Genomic DNA, 24,269 nt, shown 5'->3' with positions numbered 1-24,269 from the left:
TGCCTCACTCTCCTCCCTCCTCAGCTTGGCCTCCCCTAGACTAGAGCTAGCAGCAGGACTGACTAAGGCCCAGACAGACCCTTTTTCTTTTCCATTGCTCCTACTACATTATCTACCCAGCCTCCACCCAGGCCAGAGGAACAGTTAACAGCTCCCAGGGCAACTGGCCTTTGCCATCACACCACTACCCAGTGGAGACCATGAACGATATAATTCATCTCAAAATTCTGGTCTAGATGGTGACATGAAAGGTTGTAGAGGAACCTAGCTCTCTACACAAACTACAACAAATAAGTGAAAAGGGCTCAAGATGGAACAATGATATTACGTAGTAGTATTAAGATATGTGCTTTTTGATTGATTAGTATGGACAAACTGGAAGGGTGGGGTCAAAATTATCATGATAAAATTTCTTTAAACATTTTTATGTTTTTTTTGTTTTTACATTACTTGCATTTCCAAAAAAAATCCTTCCTCCATCTCTACCCCCAAAAGTAAAAAAGAATAAAATAAATTTAGCAAAAATGCTCAACACATCAACCATATAGTACAGTATATGTAATGTTCCATACCTAGCTAGAGTCACTTTCTTCTGCAAAAAAAGGAGGGAGATGTATTTTTGCCTCTTTTCCTCATGGACAAGATGGATCATTATAGTTATATAATTCTTAGATTCATTTAAAATTTATTATTGTACTTTCTGTATATACTCTTGTATATATAGATTGCTTTCCAGTGTTCACTGCAGTTATTATCAAAATGAGAATTCCATAATGCTTGTTGAGACAGGATATAACATCCAGTACAAATCCTCATACGCAGCTTAAGAATATGAAAACATAAATATATTTGTTGGTGACTGCAGTTCAGTACCTCTAGGGACTGAGCCTCTGAAGACTTTTAAAGAGAAACTACAAAGCTGTCAGTGTAGTTAGGCCAATTTCATTTGTTTTCTTTGGACCAGACCTGTGACTTCATTAATATGGAGTATTCCCATTGAGGAAATTCCTCCTACCAATGAAGTTTGGCAACTGTTATGCAATTTATATGCTTAGAGAGTTGCCTGGAAATAGAGAAAAATGAATTGGGATTTGGGGAGGGCTGGAAGTAGGGGGACTAGTTAACTTGTGATGAGAATGGAAATAAATGAAGAAGGAAGGTACATGAGAGCTTGTACCTGATTTTAATGTGTTGTCTATACAAGCTTATAGTTCATAACCACATAAATACTTGAGAGATCATTTTCACATTATTTTCATTTTCAAAGAGCACTGAAATTGGTTATTCTTTATACATTTTCTTAGTTGTGAAACAATATTAATATTGTTATCTTTATTTTTCAAGTGAAATGATTTGAGGCATAGTACTCAGGGCCAAATTTTTAAAAAATTGGCTACAGTTCAGGACTTAGAATTTATAGAATTTTAAGCTTGCTATATAGTCCTTTGGGCCATGCAATCCCTCAAAAATTGTCCACTAGCATCACAAAATATTATTTAGCTTGATATCTTTGTGTTTTCTTTATGTTGGCATTGAATGATCATATTGGTTCCATGTGAGAAACTATAGATTGCAGAGCTGTGCTTGATGAATAGATTACCTTCCTTCCTTCCTTCCTTCCTTCCTTCCTTCCTTCCTTCCTTCCTTCCTTCCTTCCTTCCTTCCTTCCTTCCTTCCTTCCTTCCTTCCTTCCTTCCTTCTTTCCTTCTTCCTTCCTTCCTACATGTAGCATAAATTTTAGACAAATTCCTTTCTTCCTTCTTTCCTTCTTTCCTTACTTTCTTTATTCCTCCCTCCCTCCCTTCCTTTCTTCTTTCCTTCTTTCCTTCCTTTTCTTCCTTCCTTCCTTCCTTTCTTATGTCCTTCCTTCCACTATTCTATTATGAGGATACTATTGAGACCATAGATTCCTCTGAGAAACTATGGAAACCATGGGTTCCTCTAGTTAGATGGCTGTTTTTCCATGTAAATGTATATCATCTAAGAAAAGTGGTGGGATTTCATGTCTGTATAGAAGCTTTAAAGCCCCATCAAAGAGTACTAGGTCTAGTTAAGAGCTGAAACAAATGAGATGGAGAAGACAAAAGGATGAGTGGTTGCCTGCTCATGCATTCATCATTGTGTTTCTTTAGTGCGTATAGGTGCCTGCAACAATCATTTTGTATTCTAGGCCAGGCCTAGCTCAATCCAGTCCAGCAATTCATGCTTAGGATGTGAATATAATAAGGCACTTGTGAACCGTAAAATACAATAAAAATTCCTTATTTAGAATGAACTTAAAAAAGGATGCATTCCCCAAACTTGGAGGCAGGGGAAGGAAACAAACAGCTATATAAACTCAGATGAAACACTATCCCCCCCTCCTCCATATCCATGCCAGTAATAATTGGGAAGTCAGAAAGGAACCACTTCAAGGTAATGGGAATTCTGCCAAATCCCTGGACTCTCGGTAGTTAGTGCCTTTTATACTTCAGGTGCCAAAGCAGTCGAATGGCCTCTCTGCCCCGTTAAGTGATCAGCATAGCCTATGTAAAATTGGTTCCACTTTTACTTTATTTGAACTTGGACTGCCTCCTGACCGCCTCTCTTAATGGAGACAGAGTGGCAAATGAAGCTGTACCAAATTGTGCTTATAATAAAGCATCTAAATTTATCTTTATTCTAGGAGAAGTGGTGAGAGCTAACTACCTCTAAATTAATACATTAGTTTTCCATGTTAAATAGAATATTCTCTACAAAGTTGTCTAGTTAATGGTATAATTTAAAATTTGCTTTACTCTAAAAAAAATTCCAGTGGCTTATTGTGTAACTTTTTAGGGTCTTTCAGTGGTACATCATCTTCATTAGCATAAATTTTAGACAAATTCCAAAGGAATGTTCAAAAAAAGGCTAAGGCTTCCATGCATTTTTTCAGAGAAGTACAGGTTCAAAAACAACAACAAACAACTTATCATACTCTTCCTATAATCCCTGTGCTGGAAGAATAAAGCAAATATCACTTTATTCACTTAAATTTAAAGCCATGCTAGTTTATCCATATTTATTGTAGTAACTTTTTTTTTTTTGCTTTTTGGCTAGGCAATGGGGTTAAGTGACTTGCCCAGGGCCACACAGCTGGTAAGTGTCAAGCATCTTAGTTCAGATTTGAACTCAGGTCCTCCTGACTCCAAGGTTGGAGCTCTATCCACTGTACCACTATTATAGGAACTTTGACTCCTCTAAGAACGTTTTTATAACATAGTTGACTTTTTATTAAACTTCTTAATGTGGTTGAGGTTGAATTAACTCCTGGAGGAAAATGATCTATTAAAATAATAATTTAGAAGTTAATAGTTTGAGATAGTGGAAGACTACTGGACATTGATCAGAATATTAAATCAGATTCCTGGTCCTACCACTTCCTACTAGTGTGACTTGGTGCAAGTCACTGAACTCTCTGATCCTCAGTTTCTTCATTGGTAAAAATGTGTGAATGACACCTGCACCATATTCTTCATGAGACTGTTGTGAGGATCAAATGAGAGAAAGAGAAGCACTTGTTAAGCCAGGAAGCGCCGAATAAATGGGAGGCATCATCAGTTCTGAGCCCGTAAGGGCTATGTCTTACCTAGCCTTAGTATCACCCTCAACCTTTTTTTAAATGAGGGAATAAGGAAAAGGAACATGATAGAGACATCATCTGAATTGAGTCTCTTGAAGACTTTAACAGGACAAAATAAGAAAGGGAGTGTGATCTAGGTATGAGGGAGAGGCTGCACAAATTCATGAAAGTGAGAATACACAATGAAATGTTGGCCTGTACCTGCAGTGTACATGAGAACAGTGTAAAATAAAATGGCAAAGTAGGTTAGGAAAGTAGTCATATTCTAGAAGACCTTACATGTAAGGCTAAGGAATTTTGTTGTTTATCTCAGGTATTAGAGAGACCATTGAATGTTTTTGGTTAGGAGATGGACATGATCAGATCTGTGCCTTAGGAAAATTATCGTGGCAGTAGTGTGGAATGTGGATTGGAAAAGGAGACTAGGGATTGTGACACCAATTAGGAGATCATTACAATAATGCAGGTGAGAAAAATTATAATAATGACAGTTATATATTCCTTTGAAGTTTTTGAAGTGCTGTGTATGTATTAGGGCCTGACATTAGGTGACCACAAAGTGATTAGAGTTGAAAGGATAGATACTAGTATTATCAAGGTAGATGATACAACTTGTCAACTGTTGGAACATGGGAGGAGAAAAGCTTGAGTAGAATCAAAGTTGACTCTAAGGTTTTAAAATTGGTTGACTGAGAGGATGGTGCTTTCAATAGAAATAGGGAAGTTGGGAGGAGAGATGAATTTTATAGGCATAACAATAGTAGATAACAGACATCAGTTGATGAGTCAGTTCACTAGCAGTTTTTAAGAGTCTACTATATGCCAGACACTGTACTAAACATGGGGGATTCAAAAGAAGACAAAACACAGTCCTTGCTCTCAAGGAACTCACAGTCCAATGAGGGAGACAACATCAAGCAACTATATACAAGTAAGATTTATACAGGATAAATTGAGGGCACTAGTTTTAAGGAGTACTTGGAAAAGACTTTATAGAAGGTGCTACTTTAGCTGAGACTTGAAGAAAGCCAGAGAAGCCAGAAGGCAGAAATGAGAAGGGGGAGAGTTCCAGGCATGGGAAACAGAAAGTGAAAAGCAGATTGAGAGAAAAGGAGATTTTATGGATAACACAGCCCCAGGAACCCAGGAACAAAACCTTGCTATGACAGACCACTCAAGAACACCAGCCAGGAGAGTGAGACCAAAATCTGGTGCCAGGGCTACCTATTTATTTGTTTTTCTTTTGGGGGGACAGATTGTTGGTGTTACCACCTGAATTCCTGACAGCAGTTTACAGCTTGAAGGTGCATGCAGAGATAACACTTGTACAGATCATATTATCAGTTTTATTTTTGGGCCAGATAGTAAAGGGAATGTCTAATGATACCTCCTCGCAGACATAGCACCATTATATGCTGTACTTTTTCTGCATGTCATAGTCAGAGAGAGAGTGACACCTTCTAGATGTTTTGCATCAAAAACCAGATGTTGTTGATATTGTGGGATGCCTTCTTTGTCTTGGGTTTTGTCTTTGCCATTCTTTTTTTTTCTTTCATATTTCTTGCTGTAAAACTATTAATGCCACCTTAATTACTGAAGCATACAAATTACAGGAACTGAAACAGACCAAAAAAGGCTGAGCATTGAACACCTCAAGGAGCCTCTCACAGGTAGATAATTAATTAAAGGTCATTTTAATGTCTTTTAAAATAATAAAAATATTCCCATCAGGCCCTTGACATTCTTGATAGCATCACTGGGCTCAGCCTCAAACATGATGGTCTGAATTGTCAGGGACTTTACAAAGATCTGCATCTCTACAGTGCTTCCCCTAGCCAGTATAAGGCCAGGGACTGCCTCACTGATAAAAAACAAGATATGTCAATCAGTCAATAAGTATTTATTAAGCACCTACTATGAGCCAGGCAATGTGCTAAGCACTTTACAAATATTATCTCATTTGATCTTAACAACCCTTGTGATAATTGCTTGTGTCCTCCTGTAAATCCAGATTTACTCAATAATCTTGTGACCTTCCATTAAATATCTTAAAATTTTGTGGGTGAAGCATTCAGCCGGTCTATCTATTATCCACCACATTATTTGCCCATCTCCTTTTCTAGACCATATTTTTTACTGTTCAATATATTTTATGTTAAGTTCCTACTGGTACTATTTTGCAGGCTACTACACACCATGCTTCTTTCCCTTTCCCTCCCACTCCCAAGTTTTGCTTTTTCAGGGATAGTGATGTTCAATGATTTATAGGTGTAGAGGTTTGTTTCAGGAGAATATTAGTTTTAAAGATGATTTTTTTTGTGTGTCAAAGAGCAACTTAAGAGAATTTAAATCAATGCAGAATTTCCAAATCCCAATAATATGTGTTATATTGTTGTTGTTCAGTTGTGTTTAACTCTTCCTAACCCCATGGACCACAGCACTCCAATGCTGTCCATGGGGTTTTCTTGGCAAAGATATTGGAATGGTTTGCCATTTCCTTCTCCAGTGATGTTCTATATTACAAGCTACCAAATGACTATTACTATATTAGTGATTCTAAAGGTGTTTAAAAACACTCTGATACCTCATTGTATCTTGGAGGTAAAAAGGAGCTAGGTGGAGTAATGGGTAGAGAGTTGGATTTGATGTGAGGAAGACCTGAATTTGAATCTTGTATCAGAAACTATGTCTGGGGTTAAGTCACTTGACCTCTATTTGCCTTAATATCCTCATCTGTAAAATGAGGATAATAATACCATCTACTTCCCAGGATTGTTGTGAGAACATATGAAATAATATTTGTAAAATGCTTTGCAAACTTTAAGGCATTGTATAAATATTATTATCATCATCATCAAGATTATTAGAGATTACTCTGTTTTCTTTTAGACTATGTTTATGGAGTACAAATTTTGGCAGTACCAACCAAACTGACCAAGCTTTAAATATGAGCCTCATGGTGACCAATTTTATTTTATTTTATTTTATTGGAGACACCATTTATTTTATTTAGTATTTTATTTTCCCCCAATTACATGTAAAAACTATTTTCAACATTTGTTTTTTAAAATTGAATTCCAAATTCTTTGCCTCTCTCCTTACCTCCCGCCTCATTGAGAAGGCAAGCAATTTGATATAGGTTATACATGTATAGTCATGTAAAGCATATTTTCATATTAGTCATGTAAAAGAAAACATAAACCAAAATAAAAACCTAAGAAAAAATAAAGTAAAAAAAATATGCTTCAGTCTGTATTGGGACTCCATCAATTCTTCCTCTGGGAATGGATAGCATTTTTCATCATCAGTCCTTCAGAGTTGTCTTGGACTGCTGTGTTGCTTATATTGCTGATAACTATATTGCTGAGAATAGCTAAGTCATTCACAGTTGATCACTTTGCAATTCTGCTGTTACTGTGTACAATGTTCTCCTGGTTCTACTCATTTCACTTTGTATCGGTTCATGTGAGTCTTTCCAGGATTATCTGAGAGCATCTAGTTCATAATTTCTTATAACACAATAGTATTCCATCACAGTCGTATGCCCCAATTTGTTCAGCCATTCCCCAGTTAATAGGCATTCCCTCATTTTCCAATTCTTTGCCACCAGAAAAGAGCTATTATAAATATTTTTGTAGATATAGACCCTTTTCCTTTTTTTTAACTCTCTTTTGGGATAAAGACCTAGTAGTGGTATTGCTTGGTCAAAGGATATGCATTTATAGGCCTTTGGGCATAGTTCCAAATTGTTTTATATAATGGTTGAATCAGTTCACAATTCTAACAGTGCATTAGTGTCTCAATTTTCTCATATCCCCTCCAACATTTGTCATTTTCCTTTTCTGTCCTATTAGCCAATCTAATAGGTATGACATAGTGCCTCAGAATTGTTTTAATTTGCATTTCTCCAATCAATAGTGATTTAGAATATTTTTTCCTATGCCTATAGATAGCTTTGATTTCCTCATCTGAAAATTGTTCATATTTTTTGATCATTTATCAATTGGGGAATGGCTCATGTTTATGCATTTACTTATTTCTCTCTATATAAGAGAGATGAGGCCTTTATCAGAGAAACTTGCTTCAAAATTTTTTCACAATTATGCTTGCTAGCTATATTTTCCCCCTCATCCTCCCTTCTATGAGCACTCCCCTTCTCTTTCTCATGGGGGAAGGTAGATTTCGACGCCCAATTGAGTGTGTGTGTTATTCCCTGTTGGAGCCAATTCTGATGAGAGTATCATTCAAGTGTTCCCTCACCACCTCCTCCATGTTCCTCTTCACTGTAAAAGCTCTTTCTTGCCTCTTTTATGTATAATTTATCCCATTCTACCTCCCCCTTTTCTTTTCTTCTTCTTTCTTACCCCCCTAATTTTTTTTTTTAGATATTATCCCATCATATTCAACTCATACTTTGGCACTCTATCTGCCTATACTCCTTCTAACTGTTCTGATAATGAGAAAGTTCTTATGCGTTACAAATATCATCTTCCCTTGTAGGAATGTCAAGAGTTTAACCTTATTAAGTCCCTTATGCTTTCCCTTTCCTGTTTACCTTTTCATGCTCCTCTTGAGCCTTATATTTGAAAGTCAAATTTTCTATTCAGCTCTGGTTTCACCAGGAATGCTTGAAAGACCTCTGAATGTCCATTTTTTCCCCTGAAGAAGTATGTCTGAATGTCACTGAATGTCCATTTTTTCCCCTGAAGAAGTATACTCAGGTTTGCTGGGTAGGTGGTTCTTGGTTGTAATCCTAGCTCCTTTGCCCTCTGGACTATCATAGAAGCTGCTAAATCAGGGATGGGAAATCTGTGGCCTTGAGGCCAAAGATGGCTTTCTTTGTCCTCAAGTGAGGCCCTTTGACTGAATCCAAACTTTACAGAACAAATTTGTTAAAAGCTGGATTCAATCAAAAGGCTGCACTCAAGGACCTAGAAGGCCACATATGGCCTTGAGGCTACAGGTTCTCCATTCCATAAACATTATGTTGTTCTGACTGTGGCTCCACAATACTTGAATTGTTTCTTTCTGGATGCTTGCAATACTTTCTTTTTGACCTGGAAGCTCTGGAATTTGGCTATAATATTCCTGGGAGTTTTCATTTTGAGATCTCTTTCAGGAAATGATTTTCAGGCAATGGTGGAATTTTTAAATTTCTATTTTACCCTTAGGTTCTAGAATATCAAGACAGCTTTCCTTGATAATTTCTTGAAAGATGATGTCTAGGCTCTTTTTTTCGGATCTTAGTTTTCAGGAAGTCCAATAATTTTAAAATTATCTGTCCTGGATCTATTTTCCAGGTCAGTTGTTTTTCCAATGATATATTTCACATTGTCTTCTATTTTTTCATTTTTTGGGGGTTTTGTTTTATTGTTTCATTGTTTTATTTGTTTTATTGTTTCTTGATGTCTTATAGAGTCATTACTTGCTGAATTCTGATTTTTAAGGAATTATTTTCTTCAGTGAGCTTTTGTAGTGCCTTTTCCATTTGGCCAATTCTGCTTTTTAAAAGGTGAATTTTTGTGCCTCTTTTATCATTTAGCCTATTCTGTTTTTTTAAGGTATTATTTCCTTCAGTATTTTTTGTGTGCTTCCTTTACCAAACTCTTTTTTTTAATGATTTTCTTGCATCATTCTTATTTCTCTTCCCATTTTTTCCTCCACCTCTCTTACTTGATTTTTAAAATCCTTTTTAAGCTCTTCTGTGGACTGAGACCAATTCATATTTTTCTCTAAGGCTTTGGATGTAGGAGTTTTGACTTTGTTTTCTTCTTCTGAATATGTGTTTTCATCTTCCTTGTCACCATAGTAACTGTCTATAGTCAGAATTTTTTTTCCATTGTTTGTTCATTTTCCAGCCTATTTTTTGACTTTTGACTCTTTGGTAAAGTGTAGCTCTGCTTCCAGGGTGGAGGATACACTTACCCAAGCTTCAGGGGTTTGTAAAGCACCTGTAAGTTTTCAGTTCTTCCAAGGTGGTATGATCTAAGGAGAGGTGTTTACTGCTCTCCTGGCCTGTACTCTGGTCTGCAAGTACTCTTCCCTGCTATGGAACTGGGAAAAGGGTCTCTGCTCCACTGAGGCTACTAGCTCTGTTGTGCTAGTGCTCTCCTCACCCTGGGATTATCTCCCAAGACTGTGACCCAGATCTGAGTAGGGGCAAAGCAACACAGTCCTGCTCCCAGTGCCACTACAGAGGTCTTGTAAACTCCTTCTGATCTCTTACTGTCTGTGGGTTGAGAGCTTCAGAAGCAGCTGCTACCACTGCTGATGGAGTCACTCCCAAGGCCTGCTCCTGGTTTGCTGGGACCTGATCTGCACTGGTGAAACCTGCACTGCACTGCACTCCACTCTCAATCCAATGCGATGAAGCTTGCCTGCCAACCTTCTAAGTGGTCTTGGGCTGGAAAATTGTTTCACTCCATCCTTTTGTGGATTCTGCCACATGAGAATTTATTTTAGGGCATTATTTAAAGGTGTTCAGAGGTGTTTGGAAGAGAGCTCAGCCAAGTTCCTACCTTTTCTTTATCATCTTGGCTCCACCCAAACTAATTTTAGTCAGAGCAAATCATTAGGGCAGCTTAAATGTTTGATCTACAACACTCCTGACCACTGTCTGAACCAAATTTAAAAGTAATTGGAAAATATTTAATGAAATAAATAAAAATGCAATAAAACACAGATAATAATAATAATATGTGGCTTACTAAATCAATACATGGCCCTCAGAATCTTTATATAAGGTTTAGTGTCCCTCCGCTCCCCAATTTCTATTTGTATATGCCACTGAATTGCATATACCAAAGAATTGTCATTTGCTTTAGTGGAGTGAATACCCATCTGGAACAAATCACAGATCTTTGATTCCACTTACAAATCAAAATAATTGTTAAGTGCTTACTATGTGCCTGGAATTCTATGTGGTTCTGAGGATACAAAGACTATAATTCATACTTTTAAAACAAATAACTTGCTCTGATTTGTTCTATGTTATTTTAAATGTCATTTCCCCCCTACAAATTAACATTGGTGAATACTTGTTAAATTTTTCATCAGTGTGTCCTGGAACATATACTGCTGAAGTTCCTCTTCATCTGAAGGATGATCCTGTTTGCTACCGATTGTTAACACTAACAGGAACTGTGAGAGCACCCAAGTTAACTTTTGACCCTCCATTTGTGTTTTTGACTCCTGTTCCTTTGGGTGTGAAAACTGAGGTGGATATCAACATTATTCCCCAAAACTATTTCAGGTAAATATTTACTTAAAATGAATTTCCTGTGTAGGCTCCCTTCTTGTTCTGTCCTACTGATGTCTGTTATGGCTCATTTCTATAGTAGGGAAGAGTAACTAGAAAATTCATTAGTTGTGTTTTTGTATGGAAAATACAAATACAAATGAAGTTGTAAAGAGCTGGTACACACAATTTAGTATATTGTATTGTGTAGAAACACTGGATATTCTTGAATTTCAGATGTAAAATCCAAGTTTTGTTTAATTCAAATACATGCATAAAAAGCAAATTGCTTTAAATACTAGGTGGTTATAATCAGTCCTGGGAAAAGTTCAATCAATTCAGTAAACATCTACTAATTATTTACTATGTGTCAGGCACTGTGCTAATCATTGGGAGCACAAATAAGAAAGACAACCTTTTCCACATCAAGAATGTAATTCATAAAAGTTAAAAATTAGTTTCACTTATACCGTACCAAGTCAGAATAACTAAGCTATTTGGAAAGAAAACAGTACCTATAGAAGGGTAAGCTATAGTTTTAAGAGTTCAGGTCCATAGAGTACCTTGAATCTCTGGCAGTCATCTCTTAAGGTACCTGGTGTATGAGTCTGAGTTCGGAGGTGGGGTGGGTTGGTGGCCCAGAGATTATTATGTGATTACATGATTTCATAAGGCTATAGGGGTCATCTCTAGTCATCCTGATCTATATCTTGGCAATGGACCCAGATGGCTCTGGAGGAGAAAGTGAGACTGGTGACCTTGCTCCATCCTCCCTCACTTAAATCCAATTCCCTTGCAAGTCATAGCATCATCTTCCTGATGCCATGGTCTTCTTTGAGAATGAAGGACAAACAACAAAATCAAGGCTATAGTAGCAGTATTATTTTAACAACATAAATATTTTGTTGATGGTGATAATAAAAAGGTAGCAACCTTTTCTAAAATAATTAGTGTATTAATTAGATATTTTTCTTTACTCATGTTGATTTCCAAGTATTAAAATATTACTGAAATTTTTATATCCATGGCTTATACATTTTTAAATGACCGTGAGAGTGTTAAGACATAGAGAAGATAGGCAATCTATAGGAAACTAAAACTTGTGATTTTTGTTTTTTAAAAAACATCTTCATTTGCAAGGGCTAGTTGAAAATTTTCCAAGGTTAATTAGCATCAATGTTGAAAACATTTCAAATTTGTCCAGGAACTTTTGCTTGAATCATTAACTTCTTATAAAGAGTTCTAAAACATACTCATGGGGCAGACAAGCCAGCCCGGTATGATATCATTAGGGAAACAGGAGACAGCTTGGCCAGGAGAACCAAATCATACATACATTTAGATACAAAAAATATGCTGAGTAAATACAATGAAGGAATCAGAAACAGCTTCATGGTCAAAATGGCCACCCCCTTCCTTGAGACCCAGATGGCCTGATTTCAAGAGTCTTGGGAATAGCAGTTCTCCCTCTCCCTCCCCTCTCTCATGAGTAGTCCTGCTTCTAGCCTGGGCGTCATAGCCATCCCTGAGAGTGATTTCACTGTGAAGGAGCACACTTTCCTCACCTCCACCACCACTGATTGTTGACCAACTGTCACCAACTGGCATTGGGTCCAAGAGAGTCCTAAGAATGGCAGCATTCCCACATTTAATAAGTCCTGCTTTCAGCCAGTCCTCACAGCCCATCATCCTGGAAAACAACTGTATATGGAGATGTGGCCTGGCACTTGCTTCTGTGGATACAGTAGCCTGAAGAACCTAGAAAAGAAAGCTCAGGCTACTAAAGACTAAGCTTGGAACTGTAAGTTAGTTCAATGTCAGAAATTGATAGTTTTATCAGTGGAATGATATGAAACATGATATATTGCTATCTTCTTTGGTGCTGAACCTTGAGGATCATGGAATCTTTACAACTGAATTCCAATTGAATCTCTCTATATGTGAGCTCCTTGAAAGTAGGTTCTGTTTTAATTTTCTGTGGGCATCTGTAGCACTTAGCATAATGCTTAGCACATAGTAGGTTATGCTTTTTTCTTTCCTTCCTTCTTTTCTTCTTTCCTTCCTTTTTTCCTTCCTAACTTTATTTCATTTATTTATTCACAGTTACATAAATACATAAACAATGTGAGTAACATAAACTAAGGTTTTAGAAGTAGAAATATTGTTCGTTGTCCCAATTAAAATATTAAAAAATACATATTTAACAAGAGTACTGTTTAGGCTAATGTTATAGTTATAATTAGGCTAATCTTAAAATGGCTGGCTTCTTTTTTGATGTACAGAGAAGTTTTAGTCTAAGTAGATTTAGAATAATGACTTTGCTTATTTATAGGAGGTTATTACAATCCTACTATAATAAATCCATAGAAAATAATATTGATAACATTTTGGTAACTATTTTGTTGATATGATTGTATAAAACAGATTGGTAAGTGTATAGAGATCTAATATTTAGTTCTTTTGAACTAACAGTTATGATTCATTTGAAAACAGGAAATCAGCAGTATATGCCCGAGTTCCAACAATTAAGCTTTATGATGGTGTTATGATAGATGTCCTTTCTGTGGATTTTCCAAATGGCAAATATATTGAAGTCTCACCAGATGGAATAAATACAGGACTAATTTCTCACATCAGTTTTAAATCAATGAAGCCAGTGTCTTTTTCGGCTGATGTGCTATTTTTCGATGAAGAAAATAATTGGTAAGGTGTTTAAATATAGATTATTTGGGTGCTTCTGTGTTCATTAAAGGGAAAGAATGATCATTAATTTATGTTCTAAAGTATTTAGTATAAATTTCCTAACAATATCACATTTAATATTATAAGATAAAGCTTAAAATGTCACTGCTTTCAGGATCAATATTTAAATAATCTCTAAGTTGTGTTTCCTGCTAATTATTTTTAAATCATTGATAGATTATAAAAGAAATTATGAATCTTTGATATGGCAAAAAGAAAAAGAAAACATTTTAATTTGTAATATGTTTCTTTCACCTTGTATTTCATGTGTCTAAGTCTGTTGAACTTCTTCATTCAATTAATCACTCAATCAATAAGCATTTCTTGAGTATCTACCACATATCAGGCATTGTGATAAGCATCATGGATACAAATATAAAAAGAATGGTTTCATGAGTGCATATACATTTTTATCTCTCTCTATGTATATATGTATATACACATATGTAAGTATATACATACATGTATATACACAATAATATAAAAATAAATACAAGATAATTTTGTGGTGGGAGTCTCTAGAAATTGGAGAGACCTGGAAGAGTTTTGTTCAGAAGGCTTTTGAGTTGCACTTTGAAGAAAAGGTAGAAATAATTAGTGAGTACATTCCAGGCTAATGCAATGGCATGGAGTATTGGGAGACAGAATATTATGTGTAAGAAATAGAAAGAAGGACAGTTTGGCTGGACCATAAAGTGTGTGAAGGGAAATAATACATAAGCTTGTAAAGGTAGGTTGGAGTTAGGCTATGAGAGACTAAATGCCAAACACAGGAGTCTGCATTTGAGCCTAAAGGTAATAAGGACCCAATGTAGTTTATTAGGTAGCAGAGTGATCACATCTGTTCTTTAGGAAATTCACCTTGGCTACTGTGTGGAGAATAGATTGGAGACAAGAGAGATTGGAGTTAGGGAGGCCAGTAAGGAATCTATTGTAATTGTCCAGGTAAGAGGTGATGAAAACCTGGAGTAAGGGAGTGGTCCTTTGAGTGGAAAGTAGCAGGTAGATTCAAGAGATGGCTTAGAGGTTGGCAAGTGATTGCATTTGTGGATTGAGAGAGAGTGAGAAGTTGAGGATGACTCCAAGGTTGGGAGCCTCTGTGACTTAGAAGGGTAATTCAGAAGAGAGGGATGAGTTTTTGTGAGAAAATGAGTTTAATTTTAAATGTGTTGAGTTTGAAGTGCCTCTAGGATAGACCTGCAGAACTTGGCAGTAGATAGGGGCCAAAATTAAAATAGGCTAAACTTTTTCAGGCCACAGATAGGTTTTTAGTGGCTCACTTTCCAAGTAAAGGTATAATTAATGATAAAACTATTTTGCAAATAAACCATATTAAAAAGGGAAATTTCAATTAATATCAATTAATTACATTTATTAAGATTTTTATTTATCATGAAATCATATTAATGTTAAAATTATTTTGCTAAACATTACAAATTTTAATACATTTTTCCAGGTTTTCTTACTGTTTACATTTAGTTAATGGTATGTATTACATTTCTTGTCAGCAATCAGTTTATTGTACTCCAGAATCATGTCTGAAATCAATTTCTTTAGAAATCTGAAAACTAACCTTAGTAGCTGCCTCATTTTCTGAGTTTACTTTCTTGAAAAACCACTGTTCCCCACTGAGATTTTTCAACAATTTGGATACTTTAATTAGTTTTTCATTGGTGTCCCATTTGTTTAAGTCAGAATATTTTGATTCAAAATGGTGATAAAGATTGTATTCCTTAGGAAAGGCTGTTACTTCTTGGCAAACAAGGCACAATATTTTATCTCTTGCGTAAACAAATATTTATTTGTCCACTCCAGATTAAACACTATGTTCTGATTCAATCTTCCATTTTTTATCACCCATTTTGCAAAATCACCCCCCAAATTCCAATGTTAGAACCAAAAAATCTCCACAGCAACTGCTCACATGCAACGAAATACTGAACTGAGTGTGCTGCCTTGGAGAGAGCACCTGGCACTCCTGTAACTTGGAGGGCCGCTGCTCAGGGAGGGAGAGGAAGGAGCTCTCGCATTGTTGCCACTCATTTCATAGCGGGCATCAGCTGCGTTAGAACATGATTGCACTCCTTTTGTCCCTAATTCAACACCAGTAACAACTGAAAACACAGTGAAAAGATACAATTCTCACTCCTCTCAGACTAGAGGCAAACTCATGATGGTTGGTTGCCTTGAGTCATGTGACAAACAGGAAAGAGTGCGCAGTGGCAGCTCACTCACCAAGTTACATGACTGACACAATAGGGACTAGAGGAAGGCAGGTTAAGCAGAGAACGGACAAAGCACTTCTTACATCCTTACTTTCTTTTACATCCTCTACATTTTTCGTGGCCTGCCCAAAATCCTTTGGCAGTCCACAAGCGGCCTGTAGGCTGTATGCTGTGCAGACTTGTTCTAGGATATCAATTTAAATCTAATCCAATAGGCAGTTGGTTATATTATATTGAAGCTCCAGAGAGCTACAAGGGTTGGATGTATGGATCTAGAAGGTCTGCATGTAGAGATGATAAGTAAATTCATGGGAACAACTGAGGTCCGAAGAGACAGTGCAAATGAAAAAGAAAAGAAGATTCAGGACAGGGCCTTAGAGCCAGAAGGAATGATGTAAATAATTGTCCAGCAGAGGAATCTGGGGAGGAAGAGCGGACAGAAAAGTAGGATGAAAACCAAGGGAAACTATTGTTATGAAAATCCAGACAGAAGAGAGTAGCCAGAGGAAGGAGGTGGTTGACAGTTTCAAATGCTGTAGAAAAGGTGAAAAAAAAAAAGTTGAAGATTGAGAAGAGGCAATCGGATATGACAATTAAGAGAACATTAGGAGCTTTCAGTTACCAGTTAAGTTCTATGGGTTGAGTAAATCAAGTGGCACAAAATGTAAATGATAGAAATTCCTAATGTCAACTATATAAGGAAGTATGTTGAACTTAGGGTTGGAAATTAAGTAGATCACACCTATGATCATCTCTACAACCTTGATTCCTGTATTCCAGGCATTCTCTTTCTCCCACAAGAATACCTGAGCTCTGACAGATGAACTGTCCCCTTTTGTTGCTTGGAAGTGGGTCACTATGCCACTTCACAACCATCTCCATATGATGCTGTACACAGCATACTATAACCTCTGCCCTTGCCAACCCCACTCCCTCTTTTCAACTTGAGCTCCCTTATATGCCTGGTTTTCTACTGTTAGAGGATGAGCTACTTCAGGGCAGGAACTGTCTTTTGTATTTATCTCTCCAGTACTTGACACAGTGTTTGGCATATAGTAAACCCTTAATAAATAATTTTAAATGCATTCATTCACTCATTCTCATTCATTCATTCATTTATTCATTCTATAAAGAATATCTTGAGCTCTAATGAAGAAAGAAAATAGAGAAATATTAGGTCCAACAAAATCTACTGTTATGCCAGGAATTTAGAATCATGAACCCACAGAATGTTTGAGCTAAATGGGATCTTAGAGACTACACAGTTTAATGTCCCCTTTTTACAGGTTAAAAAAACTGAGACCCAATATGTTTTAGTGGTTTTTCCAAAATGACTTATTCCAAGTCACATTGCTAATAATTATCTGAGCTGGTACTGTAACTGACAGTCTTCTGATTCTCATTACAATGTTCCTGTACTTTATTATGTTTTATTTTTAAAACTTGATTAGTGTTCAACATTTTAGCCATAAAATCCTTCAAAAGCTCTAGGATGAGATTGTAGAGTTTATCTGGTCCAATCCTTAACTGAAAGCTTAGTCTCCTCTCTATGGCATCTCCAATAATTCAGACTTTGCTTAAAAATCTCTAGTGCTGAAGAAATTCACTTCTTGATGAATCAGCCTATCAATTTTCAGGCAGCTTTAATTGTTAGGAAATTCTTCTCCATATTAAGACAAAGTCTATCTTGTAATTTACATTGGTTCTAATGGTGCATGTTGCAGCTATATCAGATAAATCTAATTCCTCTTAAAAACAGTTCTGAAGTGTGTTCTTTATGTTCATTATTGGTTATATATGTGCTGAAAAGTAGACAAATGGCTTTTCCTAAGTGTTTCTTTTTCCTTTCTAGTCCTTGTCACCTTAAAATAACCTGTAGTACTATTACTGTAGTTCCTGATATAAGGAAAATTAAAAAAAGAATAAAAAATTACTGTCATAGAGGCATTTTGAAATTCTGTCATCTCATTTATAGAATTTCAAAATGAAAAACACATTTCATTATTCTTAAATGATTTTTGTCTACTACCAAACAAAATCTATTTAATTACTCAAATGTGACAGATTTTCCCTATTACTTTATGTAGCTGATTTTCAATTTTGTCTTGTTAGGTTAATGCTTAGAAAAATGAATAGACAGTTTTGGAATTAGGTTGTAAGTAAACCAATACTATAAATTTAAAAAGTTTATTATTTTTAAATCATGATGAAGTTACAAAACTTTATGTGTCCGCCATTTTCTAGAGTCACTCTTAATTCACCTTTTAGCCCTCTGATGAATATTTGATTATTGATTAATCCAGTTATGTTTTTCTTTTTTTATATGGAGTTTTGATATTCAGTGCCATGCAACAATGAAAAATTAGAACTGTGAATAAGAAAATTAAGTCCTATTTCTCTAACATTTGTACCTTGTTTTTTCTTGAGATATGAAATTTTACTTTCCACATTGCCTTTTATTAAACAATTCAGTTATGTTTTTTGAAAGTTTGGTATGATATTACAAACTATTTATATGAATGTCTTTTAGAATATTATTTTCTTCTACAGTAAACTGGGATATTCGCTATTTTATCCATATTAGCATTATTTTTTAATATTAGTCAACATGATATGACAGCCAAAAAAGTTGATATGATATTTTAGACTGCCTTAACAAAAGTCTACTCAAGGACTTAGAAGCTCATAGCCTTCTTGTACTCTACTCTGGTCAGATTATGTCTGGAGTAATTTGTTCAGTTCTTGTTTGCCACCCTTTAGGCAGGGCATAGGAAACAGGTTGAGCATCCATAAAAGAACAACCAGGAAGGGAAGAGCTTCAAGTTCATGCCAGATGAAGATTAGTTCAAGGAAGCGTGCCTGCTTAGCCTGGAGAAAAATCTTTGGAGAAGGTGGGCATGATAGCTGTCTTCAAGCATTTGAAAAAGTGTCATTTAGAAGAAGGATTAAACTTATTCTGCTTTGCCCCAGAAGAAACAACTAGAATCAGTGAGCAGAAGCTGCTGAGGGTCAGATTTTGACTCAAAATAAAGAGAAACATATAAAAATTGAATGTGGTGTCTCCCCTTGGTGGCTTTTGAGTGAAAGTTCATTGTAGAAAGGATTGATTCTGTTAAGGTATGACTTGGATTAGATGGCTTCTGAAATCCCTTTCAATTCAAATTGATAAATATTTATTCAGTCCATACAATTTGTAAAGCTCTCTGCTGGGCACTGGTAAGGGATACAAGGACAAAAATCTACTGTGAGACTCCAATTGTGAATCTAAGTTTCTTCTCTGATTCATACTTGTCCTGAGCAAGAAAGGCATTGAGAAAGTCATTAATATTTTTGTCTTAAGATCCTTGCCCTATGTAATGGAAAACATGCATTACCTTTAGGGAGCCTTCAAAATGCTATTTGGTTACATGTGAAATAAGTCAATTAATAGGTTATGTGAAAACCAAAGAAAGGTTGAAAATATATTTCAAATAGCCTGAAGACTAAATAATTTTTTCGTGGCTAGTCATAACTTGAAAGTATCTTGGTGTTGTACTGAATCATGAATTAAACTTGTTAGTAGTTAGGCAAATTAGCAGACAGATGTATAAGCTGGATTGGAGCATGTAAGAAATGTGTGATAATCTTTCCATTGAACTGGGTTGAACAAATCTTGAGTTCAAATTTGGATTGTGTAACTTCAGAGCAGCAGCAAATTTTGAGAGGTCTCACAGGAAAGGGACTGGGAAGTGGTGATTGGAAAGTGATTAGAAAACAGGAACTATGGGAGCAGGAAGGAAAAGGGAATAAGCACTTATTTCACAGCTTCTATGTGCCTGGCATTCTGCTAAGTGTCCAATAAATATTCTTTCATTTGATTCTCACAATTGTGAGTAAAAATTAAAGGAACCAATATTATTTAACTTGAGAAGTATACATTAAGGTCAACATAGTTGGTTTAATTATATTACAGAGATATTATGCAGAGGCCAAGTAGTTTTCACCTCTAGTAATGTAGCACACACCTTTGATCTCTGATATTTGGGAGGTTGCAGCTGTTGGGTCACTTCAGTTCAGAAATTCTGAGCTGCAATAAGGGCTAAAGCCAATTAGTTTCATATCATTTATTTATTTATTTATATATCTATTCATTCATTCATTCATTTATTCATTCATTAATTATTATTAGGTATCCCCACTAAATCCAGCATCAGTATAGCGAGCCCTTTGGCTGCTAGGATGCCTGTGGAGAGGAGAATTGGTTCAGGTAGGGATTGGGCAGGTCCCTGGTCCTGTTCTTCAAACTGGACAAAATCCTGTATATTTTGAGTAGTCGCTAGTCTTTAGCACACTACAGAACACTGATGATCTAGCTGTATCACATTCTTTCTGATATAAAAGTTATGTAAAAAAAGATTTTAAATAATCTTTCAGTTATTCAAAGATAACGGAATTCTTTAGCAGCTTAAAATGTAAATAATTAACATATATCTTATACTTCAACAAGTCTTAAAATAATCACATTGTAATATTTTATATTTAAAGAAATATTCATGAAATTTGTCCTCAATCATTCTCAAAAGGACTAAAAAACCCATTGGGTCTGATATCCAAATTTGAGATGGCATAATACTAAATTTGAATAACTTTTCTATATAATGACAAAGTAGCTTATCAAATCTTGTTATGGGGTCATAAACCTTTTTACTTGTTAAGAAACCTTGCTATGCTTCATTTCATTAAAATAATAGAGGGGTCATAATTACTCACTTAAATAAGAATTAATTATTTTAAAAATGATTCAATAGAAATAAGCATACAATAAAGAAACATCAAAGACTGACCTAGACATTAATTTATCATTGTGGATTTCTATATTTATTGAGAATGCATTTTAGACTTAATTGGCCAGTTTTGAGTTCCATTTTCATGGCTGTTAAATATAATTTTTCCAAATAAATGGATATTAATAAAGATACAGGAAACTTTGTATATTCTAGAACAGACTGTCAGGGAATGATTTAAATGCACTTCTTAGGCTATCTGAGGTTCTTAATGAGAGGCAGAGGCTGGAATTCAGAACTGGCCTTGGAGCCAGGAAGACTTGGGTCCAGATCTCACCTCTGACACATCCTAACTATAATCCTCAGCCATTCATTCAACCTCTTGGTTATTGTTGAATCATTTCAATAATGTCCCACCCTTTGTGACCCCATTTTGGGATTTTCTTGGCTAAGATACTGGAGTGAGTTTGCCACTTCCTTCTCCAGCTCATTTTACAAATGAGAAACTGAGCAAACAGGGTTAAGTGACATTCCCAAGGGCACATAACTAGTAAGTGTCTGAAGATGGATTTGAACTCAGGAAAATAAATCTTCCTGGTTCCAAGCCCAGTGTGCAATCTACTGTACCACCCAGCTGCCAAACCTCTCAGTACTCCCAGGAAACCTATGTTTTGGAAAGAGTACTAGTCTATACTGGTAGAGGAAATTTTTTATGGGGTACTTCCTACACTGATAAAATCATGAATCTGGTAAAATTAAATGTAATTACTTAATTCCTGTGTACCATTATTTCTTCAACTGCAAAAATTATAAATTAAATTAGTTCCTTTTTTATATACTTAACTGGAAAGTTAGGATTACATGGAGACAAAGAAGGAGATTACACATGTGATTTCATAGATGACTAAAAAGTTTTGAATTTCTTTCGAAGACCTAATGCAGCTAGGTTGATAAAGCAAATTAAGGAGCATTTGTTGTTCTGTGGACAGAGTAGTATGTTTAGGGGTCTGCTGGGTCTTCTACTTGCTTTGGGAATTCTATCTAGTGATTGCTCCAATCCAGCTGTTGAGCACCATGGAATAATGAGGATAGTCACCTCAGAGACTGAAGAAATTCTTGGACTCAGTTTAGTGTGACAACTTCATTTTGCAGGATAGGAAACTGAAGCTCAGCAGTGACAGGCAGAAGGTGAGACAACTAGCTTAATGGCAGAGTCATGAATAGACCCTGGATCTCCTAAGTCCAGTCCAGTGCTCTTGGCACATGAATTGATGGCAGTACTGGAGTAGTATCTTGAGGCCTGATAATACATTGTAACTGTGGTACGTTTTTTGGTTCTGAGAAATGGAAAATCTGGAAGTTGTCTGTTTTTATTACTCTTCTACTTCCTACCATGAAGCTTCTCAGAGAGAAAGAAGTAGCAATAAGGATAGAAGTAATGTTTCCAGGAGGCCCATTTCTATGTTTCTTAAACAAAGAATTGCTCTGAATTCTTCTTCCTGGAACAATGGAAGAAATATTAAGCACATGTATATTATATAAAGGAAATAATTATTGAGTGCAGCATTATTCACAAAGCCACAGAATTATAGCATTAATTTGCTGAATTTTTATCTCTCACAAAAGAGGACATATAATTTAGTGTAACTGAAATTAAATAGCAATTTAGAAGACAACTAACAAAGCAAAAACATTTCATTTCTCTCTCTTTTATCACTTAATCTTAGTGACACTTGTGGTTTAGCACTCTGAGAATGATCTAGTTCAAAGTGTTTGCCCTGGAATATTGAGTATCATTTAGAATTTAACATGGACTTTTAGCTTTGGCAAATCTGAAAATCAAAAACTGATAGGTGATAAATTTAGTTGATAAGACCTGTGTTTTTATTGACTCACAATCAATAAGAAGAGATAATTAGCATGGTATTATGGAAAGGATGCTGGATTTGGAATTATGGCACCTGGAATTGAATTCTGGCCCTGCTACTTAATGCCTATGAGCTTGACCAATTTTCTTTAGCTTCTCTGGGCCTCAGTTTACTTATCTGTAAAATTAAGGGTTTGTGCTAGATGGGTTCCTTTAGCTCTAAAGCTATGATCCTACATTCTTTAAGGTTCCTTGAACAATATAGGACATTTTATTTTCTGTGTTGGTTAAACTTAGGATTTTAGACAGGGAAAAGCTCTTAGAGATCATTGAGTCTAACTGCCTGATTTTATAGATAAGGAAACGAAATCCCCCAAATTTAAGGGATTTGATCAAGGTCATAGCTATTGTAAGAGTGAGAATTTACACTTAGACCTTTGGGATTCTAAGGTCAGTGTTTTTATTTTTTTTCTGCTACACCATAACCTTTCTATTCTATTGTAGGAAATGAGGGAGGAAAGAGTGAGGGTGGGGGGGCGGATATTGGCTCTGGTTGTTTTTAGCAGGCTGCCTGTCAAAGGCATTTTGGAATGCTACGAATTTTTGCTCCCAGGGCAAATACCCCAACCCCCAACCTCAAGCTATATGAAGCTAATCTTAAATTGAGGAACTTTGGCAAATGTAGAGGCCTTAGGAAATTGTCTGCATTTGATCATCAGGGCAGGGTTGGGGAGGAGGGCAACACTAATATCTGATAGCTTCCTGTTTATTCTTGCTAACTAAATGATAAACTTATTCTCCCCTCTCCCCATACTGATGAATGATTGCAAATGCTACCAGTACCCTCTAAATTCCATTCTTTGGGACAAAGCCACAATTGCATCACCCTAGTTATCGTTTTGCTACCTGTGTGATCATAATCTTAGTTTGAGTATATTAGAATGTGGAACAGTTCACACATTCTGAGTTTTAGTTTTCAACTTCAGATTATGCAGTAAAAATTTCCAACTCTAAAATCTGGGAAGCCATATAATTTTAATTTTAAACTTATCATCCCATTGAGTATTTATTATGTCTAATATAGTAGATGCTAGGAATAAAAAAAAAAAAAAGGAACAGTCCCAATCCTCAAGGAGCTTACATTCCATCTGGGAAAACAACAGATACTCATATGTAAGAAAATACAAAACATGTACCAAGTGAATATAAGCCATTTTTTTTGGTAGGGGGAGATTATGGGTCTTAGCAGTAGGAGGGATCAGGAAAACCTTTAGTAGAAGGTATTTGACCTAGGAAACTAGGGATTCTAAGACACAGGTGAGGAGGTGCCACCTTACAGGCATGCAAGACAACCCATTCAAACGTACAGAGTCAGAGTATAGAATGTTATGTAGAAGGATCTGCAGGAGGCGCCAGTCTGGCTGGACTAAGGAGTGTGGGAAGGAGAGTAATGGGTAATAAGCCTGGAAAGAGAGGCTAGAGACAATTTATGAAGGGTTTGAAAAGTCAAACAGCTAATGTTGTGTTTGACATTACAAATAATAGGAAGCAGCTGGAACTTCTTAAGCAAAGGCTTGAAATATATAGTGTATAAATTGGGGAAAGGAATGTTAGAGATAGTTAGGCTACCTCAATAGTGCAGGCAAGAGGTGATGGGGACTTGGGTTCCTGGGGTGGCTGTGTGGATAAAGAGAAAGGAATAAACGTGAGAGTTGTTGAGGAGGTAGAGTTTATAAGACTTGGCAACTGGATATTTTCTGTAGGAGAGTGAGAAGTCATGGTTGACTCCAAGATCACAAACCTAGAAGAAGGGTGGTATCTTTGACAGAAATGG

General features: G+C 36.0%; 1 protein-coding gene across 1 annotated transcript in view; it reads left to right on the top strand.

The window, feature by feature from the left end:
• CFAP47 (cilia and flagella associated protein 47) overlaps nt 1-24,269 on the top strand; it is an 857,531-nt gene that overhangs the window by 161,364 nt on the left and 671,898 nt on the right. The window contains exons 25-26 of the mRNA XM_027875456.1: nt 10,658-10,853; nt 13,332-13,541. Of these exons, the coding sequence (XP_027731257.1) occupies nt 10,658-10,853; nt 13,332-13,541 (406 nt within the window). The remainder of the gene's footprint in view (nt 1-10,657; nt 10,854-13,331; nt 13,542-24,269) is intronic.

Source organism: Vombatus ursinus, unplaced genomic scaffold (assembly GCF_900497805.2).
Source record: "Vombatus ursinus unplaced genomic scaffold, bare-nosed wombat genome assembly UNPS02014809.1, whole genome shotgun sequence".
Taxonomy (NCBI): domain Eukaryota; kingdom Metazoa; phylum Chordata; class Mammalia; order Diprotodontia; family Vombatidae; genus Vombatus; species Vombatus ursinus.
This window is presented reverse-complemented; position numbering and strand designations above follow the sequence as displayed.